This window comes from Lagopus leucura, unplaced genomic scaffold (genome assembly GCF_019238085.1).
Source record: "Lagopus leucura isolate 7727_CA_CO unplaced genomic scaffold, USGS_WTPT01 Super-Scaffold_100019, whole genome shotgun sequence".
NCBI classification, from domain to species: Eukaryota; Metazoa; Chordata; class Aves; order Galliformes; family Phasianidae; genus Lagopus; species Lagopus leucura.
Genome location: NW_024962273.1, coordinates 1,535,165 through 1,549,068, shown reverse-complemented (window position 1 = coordinate 1,549,068; position 13,904 = coordinate 1,535,165). Strand labels below are relative to the sequence as shown.

General features: G+C 43.5%; 1 protein-coding gene across 1 annotated transcript in view; it reads left to right on the top strand.

The window, feature by feature from the left end:
* Window positions 1-87: 87 nt before the first annotated feature.
* Window positions 88-13,904, top strand: part of RIF1 (replication timing regulatory factor 1) — a gene marked incomplete at its 5' end in the record, with an annotated part of 30,458 nt that continues 16,641 nt past the window's right edge. Inside the window, 17 exons of the mRNA XM_042877969.1 lie at window positions 88-221; window positions 1,806-1,884; window positions 2,411-2,507; window positions 3,937-4,067; window positions 4,459-4,553; window positions 5,861-6,050; window positions 7,017-7,109; window positions 7,202-7,340; window positions 8,688-8,839; window positions 9,590-9,704; window positions 10,529-10,702; window positions 10,947-11,057; window positions 11,291-11,353; window positions 12,151-12,251; window positions 12,667-12,753; window positions 13,195-13,268; window positions 13,394-13,574. Of these exons, the coding sequence (XP_042733903.1) occupies window positions 88-221; window positions 1,806-1,884; window positions 2,411-2,507; window positions 3,937-4,067; window positions 4,459-4,553; window positions 5,861-6,050; window positions 7,017-7,109; window positions 7,202-7,340; window positions 8,688-8,839; window positions 9,590-9,704; window positions 10,529-10,702; window positions 10,947-11,057; window positions 11,291-11,353; window positions 12,151-12,251; window positions 12,667-12,753; window positions 13,195-13,268; window positions 13,394-13,574 (2,016 nt within the window). The remainder of the gene's footprint in view (window positions 222-1,805; window positions 1,885-2,410; window positions 2,508-3,936; window positions 4,068-4,458; window positions 4,554-5,860; window positions 6,051-7,016; window positions 7,110-7,201; window positions 7,341-8,687; window positions 8,840-9,589; window positions 9,705-10,528; window positions 10,703-10,946; window positions 11,058-11,290; window positions 11,354-12,150; window positions 12,252-12,666; window positions 12,754-13,194; window positions 13,269-13,393; window positions 13,575-13,904) is intronic.

Genomic DNA, 13,904 nt, shown 5'->3' with positions numbered 1-13,904 from the left:
TGGCCGAGAGCGCTCAGCCCGCGCGCTCGCGCTGCCTGTTCCGCGCGCGCCGCCATCTTGACCGGAGAGACGGCGCGGGGCGCGCGGAGCGGGCTGCAGGCCCGGCCCCCGCCCTGCGGCACCATGAGCGCCGCCGCCGGGCTGCGGCCGCTGCTCGAGACGCTGCAGGATCCCGCCGCCCCCGCGGGGGACCTCACGGACGCGCATCTTTCTCTCGTCAAGTGAGCGCGGACCGCACGCGGCCTGAGGGGGGCGGCCTGAGGGGGGCGGCCTGAGGGGGGCGGCCTGAGGGGGGCGGCCTGAGGGGGGCGGCCTGAGGGGGGCGGCCTGAGGGGGGCGGCCCGGCCGAGCGGCGGAGACGCGGGGCCGGGAGGGACGCGGGGATGGGGATCCTCGGGAGGGCGGAGAGCGGCGTTCCGGCCGGGCGGTAGCCGGGGTTCAACAGTCTGAGCTGCGGTCCTTCCGCTTTTAAAGATGGGGGCGCGGAGGTGAGGGGCCTCGTGCGGCGCCTTACTGCTCGGAGCCCCCGGGAGCCGCCCGGGGCTGAGATATCGCGTGCGGGGTTTGTCGGGCTGCGTCCTCGGGTGGCTGTGCTTAGCATCGCAGAAACCCGGAGTGTCTGGGCTGGAAGGGATCTTACAGGATCGCAGAATGATTGGGTTGGAAGGAACGTCAAGGATCATGGATCTCCAACCCCCTGCTACAGGCGGGGCCACCAACCTCCATATTTAATACCAGCCCAGGCTGCCTAGGGCCCATCCAACCTGGCCTTGAACACCTCCAGGGATGGACGGGGCATCACAGCCTCTCTGGGCAGCTGTTCCAGCACCTCACCACTCTCATAATAAAGAACTTCCCCCTGTCATGCAACCTAAATCTTCCCTCCTTCAACTTCAAGCCATTTCCCCTTGTCCTGCTGTTATCTGCCCTTGCAAAGAGTTGATTCCCCTCCTGTTTGTAGGCTCCCTTTAGGTACTGAAGGCTTCAATGAGGTCACCTCTCAGCCTTCTTTTCTCCACGCTGAACAAACCCAGCTCCCTCAGCCTGTCTTCATAGGGGAGGTGCTCCAGTCCTCTGATTATCTTTGTGGCTCTCCTCTGGAGCCTCTCCAACAGCTCTCTGTATTTCTTGTACTGGGGGCTCCAGACCTGGATGCAGTGCGCCAGATGGGGCCTCACAAGAGCAGAGTAGAGGGAGACAGTCAGCTCCCTGTCCCTGCTGGCCACCCCTCTTCTGATGGAGCCCAGGCTATCATTTGCCTTCCAAGCCACAAGAGCACACTGCTGGCTCACGTTAAGCTTTTCATCCATCCAGACCCCCAGCTCCCTTTCCACAGGGCTGCTCTCAAGTATCAGTCTTTCCAGTCTGTACGGATACCTGGGATTCCTCTGGCCTAAGTGCCAAACCTTGCACTTTGCCGTGTTGAACCTCATCAGGTTCATTTGGGCCCATCTGTCAAGGTCCCTGTGAATGGCCCTATGTTCCTTCCTACAACTCCCATCCACGGCCTCAGGCACCTCCAAGGATGGGTGCCTGCAGCTCTGGACTCAGCCGGGGCCACAGCCCCTATGAGTGAAGGGTTTCTTCCTCACACCTCCCCTCTTCCTCACTTTGTGCCCTGGTCAGTTGGTGCGGCCCCTCTGTGCTGCTCACCTTCCTGTGTTCGAGCTTCCTATGGGAAGAAGGAGCTCTATAATTACTACTCCCAGGCCAGCCAACGAGTTGGGCTTTGGAAGTTTAAAGTTTTGCTGTCCGTAACATGTATAACATAAAAGCATTGCTTGTTTTCCCCTTTTCCCCTAAAGCCGCCTGTCTGGTGAGGAAGGCAAAGAATTCACTGTGGGAGTCAGAAAACACTTTCCTCAGCTTTGCAGAATATTTAAGGTATGTCTTTCCTGTTAGATTTTCCACGGCTTACTTCAAGAACAAACCCAAATGATACACTAGCTTTGTCCCTACAGTGAGCAGTATGAGAGGTTGCTAATTCTTGTGCAGTATGGGCTTTGGGGATTACCTGTTACAGGTCGTTTTATTTTATTCTTTTTGGTAGATTAGTATAAGGACTGTGGTCACCTTTTTTTCCCCCATGTTTCAGATGTTTTAAGGCAGTCAGGTGGCAGTATGTGAACAAGCAGAGAAGTATAGAACTTGTGATGCCAATGCATACTTAGTGAGGATGCCCAAATTGCAGAGAACAGGAACATCTTCTGAACCTCAGATTGTTTTAATGATCTGGTGGAGTGTGTAAACAGGAAAGCTTTCCTACATTTTCCATCAGGCATTTATGTTTTTACATCTTTTTATCTCTCTTCATTCAGCACAACTGTTGGTATTGAGACAGCTGATGCTTTACATCTAGTTTTGTGACACACACAGATATATTAAAAATAACCTTTTCTTGTTTTTCCAGGCACACATTAGTAGTGAAAATTCAGAGCTGAGTAATGCAGCATTACAAGCTTTGGGGTTCTGTGTTTTTAATTCAAAGATCACTTCTGAATTATCTGGTAAGCGAATGAACTTCAGTGTGATTACTGATGTAAGGTGTTATCTGTGTCATACTCTTTTCTTTATTTCTTTGTTAGCAAATGCTTTAAGTTTGGCAGTTTACAGTTCCCAAGTGATATGTTAGTTTTGTCCCTGTGGTGAGCAATATGAGAGGTTGCTAATTCTTTCTTGTGCAAGATGGGCTTTGGGGGTTACCTGTTACAGCTTTCATTTGGCTGTATGCAGTTCATAGAATCACAGAATGGCCTGGGTTGCAAAGGAGCACAGTTCCAACCCCCTGCTGCGTGCAGGTCACCAACCAGCAGCCCAGGCTGCCCAGAGCCACATCCAGCCTGGCCTTGAATGCCTGCAGGGATGGAGCATCCACAGCCTCCTTGGGCAACCTGTTCCAAAGATGTGATGAGGAGCAGCCTGGTGTCAGCTGTGTGCCCTGAGCTTTGGTTTGCAGAAGGTGGGCAGGTTGTGTTGTGGTGGAAGGTGAAGACAGAATAAAATCCAATGGATGATCAGAGCACGTTTTCAGTGTTGTCCCTTTACTTTCCCCTGTTCATATGTATATATATATATATATATATATTTTTTTTTTTTTTAACAAGTTGGTAAACTGCAGTCAAATTTGCTAGAGGTTGTTAGATTCTGAAAGTAGGCGATGAGTCAGAGAAACAGGATGAAAAGTGTACCTGCTCTGACTGAGAGAGTGTGTGACCTTATGTTTCTCAGATCTGAGGCCACTTAGCCAGGAGGGCCAAATTGGTAAGAAATTAGGCTTTATTAATGATGAATTTCAAAGAAATGCATGTTTTTCATCTATCTTCCTAGTTGCATGTAAGTTCTGTGTTGGTGTTACTCTTGTATTATCAGCTCACTGTTAGCTCAGCTCTGGCTTTCATAGAATCACCAAGGTTGGAAAAGACCTCCAAGATCATCCAGTGCAACCCTCCACCTACCACCAGTATTTCCTCACTAAACCTCAGTGCAACATCCAGATGTTTCTTGAGCCCCTCCAGGGGCAGTGACTCCAGTGAAGCCTTTTGTAGACTTCAGTGGCTTTTTTAATACCCCAGTGCAGCAGCAAAGTTGACTTTACAAAGAATTGCTGTATTCACTTGAAATCCCAAAAGTTCTGAGTAACTTAGTATTGAATCTTCAGTCCTAGATCTTTTTAGGTGGATTCATCCTCTAGCTTTATGTTTTTTTGATTTCTTAGGATACCATATTTAGAGCATGTTGTAGTAATACATACACATACTACTATTCTGAGCTTTTCTATCAAGTTATTTTGAGAGAAACTCCAAATATTACTGGAAAGCAACATTTAGAGCATTTAGTCACACTCAGACCAGCTGAATAGATGTTCTAGTAATGTTAAATGAGCAAAGAAGCTTGCCAAGAAGTATATAAGCAATGAGTGCTGTGTTCTGCTTTCAGCATCTGAAGTAGAAGATTTGCTTTCCACGTTGAACAGCATTGCTGTGAAGACTTCAGACAAAAACACTCGCACTCGAGCACTTTGGGTGATCTCTAAGCAGACGTTTCCTTCTGACATTATTAAAAAGGAGGTATGTCTCTTAATGGTTCTGTAGCCCCAGTGTGAGGGAGAGGAAACTGGTAATCTCTTGGTTACTGTGCACTCAGTAGGTTTTGAATCTGATGGGAAATGTGGGCCTTAAGCTCTTGGAAGAATTGTAAGGGTTTTCTGATGGAGGCAAAAAAGCTGAAAACTTGCTGCTTTTGAAGGTGAGGCTGCAGTGTTGGTGATTCTGTGACATACCAGCAAAGCAGCATGGGAGAGAAACGTTACAAACACTCCTGCTTGGTTGGAGCTCTGATCTTACAACCAGAGCTGTTGTAATCCAGACACAGAGCTCTATAATGGGAAATGGAGTTGTGTGATTTCAGCTGCTCATTAATATCTGTATTTACATACTGAGGTCTCTTGTGTTTCCTCAGGTGTCCAGTCTTATTTCTACACTGGAAACCATACTTACTAAAGGAGATGTACAGTCTATGATTGTGGAGTATGAAGCACTGAATGTTATTATACGGTACGTGCGGGGCAGTGCGGAACGGCTGACCATGTGGTTGCTTGGGGAACTGTTGGAACCAGGTCTTGGTGGCTCTCAATGTTCAGTGTCTGCAACTTATAGAATGATAGAATGGCCTGGGTTGCAAAGGAGCATGATGCTCATCCAGTTCCAACCCCCTGCTGTGTGCAGGTCGCCAACCAGCAGCCCAGGCTGCCCAGAGCCACATCCAGCCTGGCCTTGAATGCCTGCAGGGATGGGGCATCCACAGCCTCCCTGGGCAACCTGTGTGTGAAAAACTTCCTCCTAATATCCAGCCTAAACCTCCCTGTCTCAGTTTAAAACCATTCACCCTTGTCCTATCTTCTGTTACAATCAGTAGAGCAATGAAACTGTGCAAACTACCATTTCTGTTTCTTTCCCATTAGTTCTGAACTGCTTCATTTGCAAAATATTCTGTTTATGGTTATGGTGACAGCTGATTTTAACACAGAAGGCAGCCAATATTCAGATAAACTATCACTGCTTTTATTTTTAATGGCTTCTTGAGAATCATCTTTAGAGCCTGTTGGGCCCTTCTTACATTATGTTCTTACATTTCCCACATGGTTGGGAAGTTCTTGGCCGCTGAATGGGTTTGTGTTCAAAAATGTCTTTCCTTGTTGCTTAAAAACATGAGAGCACTGGTTATTTCCAAAGCAGGCGTTTCCTCTGAGCACGTTGTTTTGGTCAGCAGTGCTAGAATTGTTACCTTTTGCCTTCATTTAGTTACTTTATTAGTGAGTATGTTCAGATTATATCTCTGTGAGGGGAGAAATTCACTTTCTCATCTGACTTGAACTGCAATTACAATTCAAAGCAGTCGGAGTAACTATTTGCTTATTTTATACTTAATACATGAGTTTTCTCTAGCACAGCAGTTGGATATTATCATCTGGTTTTGTTGTCCTTTTTCAGCTATCTGCACTTCACCCTCTTGTAAATGTGAGACATGTTACAGTTGTTTGTGGAGAACACCACACTTCATGGTGCAGCACTACACTTAATGATGCTTTCTTTTGTTTTTTACATATTTTGTGTTGGCTTTCCTTTCAGCTCAGATGCCCAAAAAGTAGTGGTAGAACAGGAAGGACTGCTGTAATGTCAGTTCTCCTTCAGGGGAGGTGGAAATACACCTCCATACTGCAGTTTTAGGTTGAAATCTCATGTTCTAAAATTATTTAGGATGACTTCCTGTACGTCAGAATTTGAACTAGAACATTAATTGGTTATACTAAGACTACCTTTGGGTATGTGAACAATATATCTGTTTGCCTTTCTGATTCCAGCTTAATGGAACAAGCTCCAGCCCAGATGGGAGAGGAGGCTGTGAGGTGGGCAAAGCTGATCATCCCTCTGGTCGTCCATTCAGCTCACAAAGTGCAGTTACGAGGTGCCACTGCACTGGAGATAGGCATGCCACTGCTGCTCCAGAAACAGCAGGAGGTGGCAGCTGTAACTGAGCATCTGATGACCACGGTAGGTGGAAGTGCTGTGCCTTTTGTCTAGAAAAAGCTGTAGTGATCAGGGGTGAGGGTATGTCTCGTCTAGAGAGTTGCTTTTTGCTGCCATTGTGTGTTGGCAGCAACTTCATGATGACAGCAGTTCTGACAGAAAAATAACAAGGTAAGAATATGATCACTGAAAACCATTTCTGACAGTTATCGGTGAGGAGAAATGTTTAAACACCTGTCTGGACAGCATTAGCTTGTAAATAGTATCATTACACTTCAGTTGTTTCTTAAAGAGAATTTACTTACCTCTTTGAAGCCTTCCAGTACCTAAAGGGAGCCTATAAACAGGAGGGGAGTCACCTCTTTACAAGGGTAGATAACAGCAGGACAAGGGGAAATGATTTGAAGTTGAAGGAGGGAAGATTGAGGTTGGATGTCAGGGGGAAGTTCTTTACAGAGAGAGTGGTGAGGTGCTGGAACAGCTGCCCAGAGAGGCTGTGATGCCCCGTCCATCCCTGGAGGTGTTCAAGGCCAGGTTGGATGGGGCCCTGGGCAGCCTGGGCTGGTATTAATTATGGAGGTTGGTGGCCCTGCCTGTGGCAGGGGGTTGGAGCTTCATGATCCTTGAGGTCCCTTCCAACCAAAACATTCTGTGATTCCATGACGAGTGCATGATGTGGTTTCTTCCTTACAATTGTAAGTGATGAATTGCATTTTCACGTCCCCTACATCAAGCTAAACAAGTTAGAGAGGCTACAAGTAATTAAGGATCAGTAATTGCAGCCAGCTCTCCCTTTCAAGAAAGAAGGTAACCAGGTGGCAGCAGCGTTTGACTGACTCAACAGCAAATGCTGTGTGGTACAAAGTGATACCTTTCTGATCTGGAAATAACAGGTTGGTTGGTTGTGTCTTTGCAGGTGTCATTGCTTTGAGGATATGGCTTTTAAAATGATATGAATGTATTTTTATAAATTTTCCTTTCTATCTACAGAAATTAATTTCAGAACTTCAGAAATTATTTTCTACAAAAAATGAGACGTATGTATTAAAGCTGTGGCCACTGTTTGTCAAGTTACTTGGGAAGGTAAGCAGAAAAGCAGTGGCTCTGCTTCTCTAAGGAGTTCTGACTGTGTTCTTGACAGCATAAATTGTAACTTGGTGAACTCCTGTTTTCAGACTCTGCATCGTAGTGGCAGTTTCATCAATTCTTTGCTGCAGCTGGAGGAACTTGGATTCCGTAGTGGCTCACCGGTGGTCAAGAAAATAGCTTTCATTGCATGGAAGAGTCTAATAGATAATTTTGCTCTAAATCCAGGTAGGTTTAAAAAAAATTAACCTGAATTGTTTTGAGTAGTCACTGTATGTAACTGGAAGAGTATGTATTTTCCTCAGACACACTGGAGCAGGCTGCCCAAGGAGGCTGTGGATGCCCCATCCCTGCAGGCACTCAAGGCCAGGCTGGATGTGGCTCTGGGCAGCCTGGGCTGCTGGTTGGTGACCTGCACACAGCAGGGGTTGGAACTGGATGAGCATTGTGCTCCTTTTCATCCCAGGCCATTCTGTGATTCTATGGTAGTGTTTCCTTGTTTTTTAGAGGTCAAAACGACATCTATAAGGTGGTACGAATGTAGCAATATATGCTATCAGGAAAAGTTTTTGATCACTACTTCTAACTTAATTTTGCTACTAGGAGAAATGGATAAAATTAGATAGCTTTGTAACACTTCAGTTGAGCCAAACTGTCAGCAGTGAACTGGAGACGAAAACCATGCATATCTGATCTTGTGCTGCATGGATTAACTGGGGAGAGCAGTTCTTCAGTATTCTGAAGATGTGAAGAAAAAAATACCTTTTGAAATCTATTGAAAGGTGTGACTGAGACCTAAAGAAGTCCAGCATGTATCACAACGCCCCAAATATTTACCTTGATTGTACTTTCTGTCCTGAAGAAGCAGCTAAGTGCTAACAGTTCTTTGTTTAGACAAATTTGTTGTACTGATTTGTTTTCCATCTGTTCACCCTATAGATGAATTGACCAAGATGTGGTTCTAGCAGAAGATAACATCCATATAGCAATACTGTTGTGATGTGGAGTGTTTCACCATGGCTCATAAGGATTGCATGCTGTGAAAGCAGTGTGTCAGCAGTTTGGTAGAAGTTGCAGGTAGACAGCTTGTGATGCTGCAGAGCTGTAAGCATTTTTCTGAGTGCTTGCTTAGGCTTGGGCAATTGTATGTCTAAGCATGCTAGGCTATTTCTGCCTCAGTTCTGGATCACTTGTGGCCTCAGTATGCCATACTCATTCTGCAGCTAAAACCAAGCATTCTGAGCCTGTGTATTTCTTCTCCAGTGATAGATATTACTCTTTGACATCACAAGCAAAAGTGAACTTCCTTCTGCTTAAATTGGTATTCAGTAGATTTCAGACTGGAAGAAGAGGTGCCTTCTAATTTCAAGGTTATTCCAGACAACACTCAGCAGTAAAATGGTCTGAACGATCAACGTGGTCACAAAGGATTTTAATTCTGAGATGTGTTTTTACATTTTGAGCTAAAAGGTTAAGAAGGAACGTGAACTTAAAAGTTTCATTTTGGTTGTTTTGCAAATTGAATCATTTAATTACGTTGCTTAAAATGCCTTTTTATTTTTTTTCTCCTTCAAGATATTTTGTGCAGTGCTAAAAGGCTGAAATTGCTGATGCAGCCACTGAGCTCAATCCATGTGAGAACAGAGGCTTTGGCACTGACAAAGCTGGAGGTCTGGTGGTATCTACTCATGAGGCTGGGACCTCAGCTGCCTGCTAACTTTGAACAGGTAATAAAGCTGAAAATTGTCATAGTTTTGCACACTCAACATTAATTAAGCAACTATGCTAAGTCTGCTCCTTGTTGCCATAGCTTTTTCTGTACTTGCTTTTCCCTTCTATAATTTATTATTAAAATAAAACTGTCTTAAGGAACCAAGGCTGCCTTGTGGGTATATATACACACGTATAGCACATTATATATGCTTACAGTTGTCTTTTCAGTTCTAAAAGACTTTGATAATGGACTTGCATGGATAAGGGCATCTTAGTAGAAGTCTGCACTTGGTGCTCAGCAATAACAAACATGGGCAGGTTATATGGGAGCTGTGTTGTTCTTTCACTGTGCTCGTAGAGTCCACCATAGGAAGCACATACTGAAAAGATGACAAAATACTGAGAGAGATCATAGGAAAATGACCCAGGTGTTTCATTACCACTCACATTATAATGAAGAAAATGTTTCTACCAGGATTCGGAGTTTTATCAAATCCAGGATGAGAGTAAATTTAAAGAAAAAAGAAAAATTACCTACTTTTACACAGAGTACAGATGGATTGTTTCTAGCATGAATCCAATGATTTTTGTTTTCTCTATCCATTTTGTGTATCAGTTCACTTGTCTTAGAAATACCATTATAAGCACACTGAAAACTGATGCTGTGAGCAGCAGTACAGTCTGGTAATCACAGTACATGGGTTCTTTCTGGCTTCTGGCTTGTTTGTCATACTCATTTTCATTGGGATTTGGTATCTTTGCAGGTCTGCATACCATTAATCCAGAGCACTCTAAGTGTAGATTCTTCTGCTGCACTACAAGGAACTCCCTCACGTGTGCCATCCAACCCCAGTTTAGCAAACCCTCCACAGAAACCAGGTATGGAAGGACAAGCCTGTTTCACCTGTATCCTAAATGTAGGAGCTGGAGGTGTTTTGTGTAATGTTTGTGCTTTTTCATTTGATTTGCTACTGAGATGAGCATGCAGACATCTCCAGACATGGTGATTTACACTGGTTAAAACTGAGGCTGTTGCAGGCAGCATCCCATGCTTACAAAATCATGCTCATCAAACTGTGTGTCCCCAGTTTGCACTCACTTTTGCAAAGGAGCTTTGAGTTGAAACTTTGCTTTTTGTGTTGCTAAGTGCTCCCTTTCTGTCCCAGTCTCAGTTCTGGGACGTTTTCAGCACTATTTCTGAATAGTGATCATGAATATATCATTGATATATTGAATATATCAATAACTTACTGTAAGTACATGTAAAATCATACTAACTGAGCTTTACATGAAGTGTCTGATGAGGAACTGCCTCTCCTCTGCATGGAAAGCCTTATGTAATTCTAGACTGCCATAATTAGGAGCCTCAAATTCGTTGTGTGGGTGTTTCAGGTGTGTGTGTGTAGTGTAGTGTTTCTAATGTGCTCTGTACCCTGGCAGCTTCTGTTGCCAAAATCAATCCTGATGTCTTTGGCTTTGATGCAGCTTTTGGAAGACACGTACTTTTAAAACCTGTGGTTATTACTGTGATGTTAAATGCTACTTTGAATAGAAGTGCCTGCTTAAAATCAGACTCCAGAGGTCCCTCCAGATTCTATGGCTTACCCCTGTTACTAGTGTGGGATTTTGGTCTACTGGATCTTTCCTCTCACTGACTATAGATGAAATACGAGGCATTTTATTCTTGGTTTCCCCCTCCTTAGGTCCTTATCCATTTGCAAGTCCAGCCACACCAAGGATGAACTTGAATTCCAGTACTGCAGGACCGGTGGCAATTCCTTCCATTCAGCTTCTGGGGATTGAAATGCTGCTTCACTTCTTGATGGGACCAGAAGTTTTGGATTTTGCAAAGCAAAACAAACTTGTGCTCAGTTTAGGTATGAGTTATGTTTTTTCAATGTACTTTTGCATAATGTGAAATGAATCACTTCGGATTTAAAAAGACATCCAGAAAACACTTTAAGTATTTGTAAGAGTTTGTTGTCATCTTGCATAGTGGAAGTTGCTTTTAATTGTGTGAAAAGCTTTAAGTATGCACACTGTTGCTTTCTTTTTAAGGCTTATCTTACAGGTAGGCTGTGAAATAACAGATTTACAGACCTGGCTTTGTTCTCCTCCTAGAGCCTCTCCAGCACCCCCTGATTGGTAGCCCATCCTTTTTTTGTAAGCACGCCAGCACATTTATAAATGCAGTTCAGGATGGATTTATTGCAGTTGGAAAAGAAGTTCCTGGTAAGAATTTAGTGGTGAGATTTTATTGCCTTTCTTCAAATGATGCTGGGGAGGAAAACATAAAGAAGAAATGTTTGCTTTCTGTAATATTCCACTGCTGACGTTACTTAAATAGAACTTGGTTCTGAAGCTTGATTCAGTTCCTGCTCACATCAGTGGTTTAACCCAGTGTGTATTTAAACTTTCCTTAATGTTTTTATTGCAAAATTAATAAAAACATTGTTATCTTGTAGAATCTATGCTGAATAATATCTGGAAGGACATAAATGGGCATGTGAAAACAGCTATTGAATCAGGTGAGAAGTGTATTTTTTTTATGTTTTTTTAATGTTTTATGCCTTAAGAAATACTTGTTTCATTGCTGGTAACAGCAGCTTTTAGGCATCAGCAGCAGTTGTTTTGCAACTGATCTCTTTCATCCATGTGCCCAAATCCAGACTGTTACCAGTTTGATCAGGGAGGCACAGTGGCACATGGCTGCAGCTGTGTTCCATTAGCACTGAGACAGAAGCATTTGCACTTCTTTTATTGACAGAAAACCAGTTTCCATTTCCAAAAATGATTCTGCACCAGGACTTCAGTATTAAGAACACTCCTCAGTATTTGGTGTATTGCTCACAGTAGGATGAATTACTTGTTAGGTGATTGTCTGCCTCTTTTTTCCCTAATCATTTTCTGTTCTGTAGCAAATCGTTATCTTGTAATCTCTTTACAGATACATAAATACAAGCTCTTGTTTAAAGTGTCTTGATAGTGGAGTGTTTCATATTGTTTATGATTACAGCATTCAGGAATTGTGTGTTGCTTGGGTGCCTCCAAAACTTCACATATCAGCTGCTTTTTTAACTTGTCAAAGTTGAATGTTAATAGCAGGATTCCATTCATGTTAATTCCATTTTACTTAAAAAATTAGGGATTGCTTAATTGAGATGTTTTGCTTACACTGCTTTTCAGAGAGACTTGGTACCTGATATATGTTTATAAATGCACACAGAATTTCTTATGGCCCTACAATACATTGCATTTAAGCTTTAAACAATGGTTGATGACCATTACTTTGTTCTGCTCTAACTATAACTACACTTCATTCCAGGTAATAAGAAAGAAAAGCAAGGATCAGAAGTGCTGACTATGTTGCTCCAGGCCTTAAAAAACATTGTTAGATCAAATTCTCTTCCTGCACAGAAAGCACTGGTAGGTTGGGGCTGTGTTCTTACTTCTTTCAATCTAATTTCTATTTGATTCTCTGTGTTCTGGTTGGTGGTAGTCTTTTGCATCTTTTATCAGATTAATTTATCAGAATGGCCTCTTAAGGACCATATGTTTGGTGTGAACTGTAAGTCATGCCATTCTGATCGTGCTCCTCAAGGGCTTCTTTCTTAAGAAGTGTCTTCTAGACTTGGCAGCAGTGTTGAGTGTGGGTATGTGACTTAGCAGCACCTGCTGTTTTAAATGACTGCTGCTTTTACAGTGCATTTTGTCCTTTTCCTAAAGGGAAGCAGTTGTTACCATTTGGCTTGTAGTTTGTGGTGTTGCATAAAATAGTAGTTACCTCAAAAGAAAAAAAGTACATAATGGCATTTTTCTTCTTTTCCCCTCCTTACCTCAGTCCCTCATTGATATTACTGTGAAGGAATTACCTCCCAAAGTGTTGGGATCACCAGCTTATCAGATTGCTGATATGGATCTTTTAAATGTAAGTCTGGCATCCTTGCTTGTCTGTCTTTATGGTTCAAGGTGTTTGGATGTTGTGCCTGCAGCTGTGCAGAGTGCTTGATCAGAGCTGTACCTCTTACTTGTATTGCAGTGCTTGCATGATGTACACCTACCTCAGGTGCTGTGTCAAGGACACAGTGATTAAGTACTGCAAAGCCTGTAGCTTTTTAAAGGCGTTTAATTGCTTCAGCTGTAGCATGACTGCATTTCCCTCACAATCCCCTCTGAGCAGTAGTTTAGTTCTCCAGCGTTTGCCTCTAATTTTTTTTTGCTTTGAAGTGTTAGAATTTACAGTTTCTGACAACTGTAAACGCAGTTGTAAATTCCTGGCTTACAGAAGGTGCATGCACACTGAAGTGAGACAGCTGTTTCATTTGATCAATGTATTTCTTGTTTTGACCTCTTCAATTCCTTTTACAAGGGAACACCAGCTTTGTTCTTAGTTCAGCTGCCTTTCCATAACAACCTCTTGGAGTGGTGTGTTACAGATGAGAGGTATGTGTTGTTTCTTAAGGGTTTTTGTTTCAATAACAAGGTCCCTTAGAGTTGAAGACTGTCTAGAATTCCTTTCCTAACTTCAGCTGAGGAAGTCTCTCACCTTTTTAACTTTCCATCCCTAGATTCTTCATCATTCTGGAAACTCTCATGCGCTATGTTTTATCTGGGCCTACATCTCCACTGGCTTTCAGTGAATCTGTGCTGTGTGTTATAAATCAGAACGCCAAGCAGGTGGAAAACAAGGAGCATCTTTGGAGGATGTGGAGTATTGTTGTTAACCCACTGACTGACTGGATTAATCGGGTATGGTGACTTTCCTGTCCTCTTTCCCAGCACTCTCCCATACCCCAAAACACAGCCTGCTAAATTCTGTGCTTACATTCCTCTTGGTGTGCTTGTTGTGATCATAAAATTGTATAAGCTGTGGTGCTGTTTATGGGACTGGAATGCGTGCAGCCTTAGTATAAATATTTGCAGTGATGTCAGCAGTCCTATCCAGCAGGTTCAGTACATTGCAGTGTAGGAAACACTGAGCTAACCATCATGCAGTCAAGGGGTGTCGAAGTCTCAAGAGTGTCTGTTAAGCTATGTTAGGTGTCTTGTGTAGGTAGGCATCACTGCAGGAGAAACAGA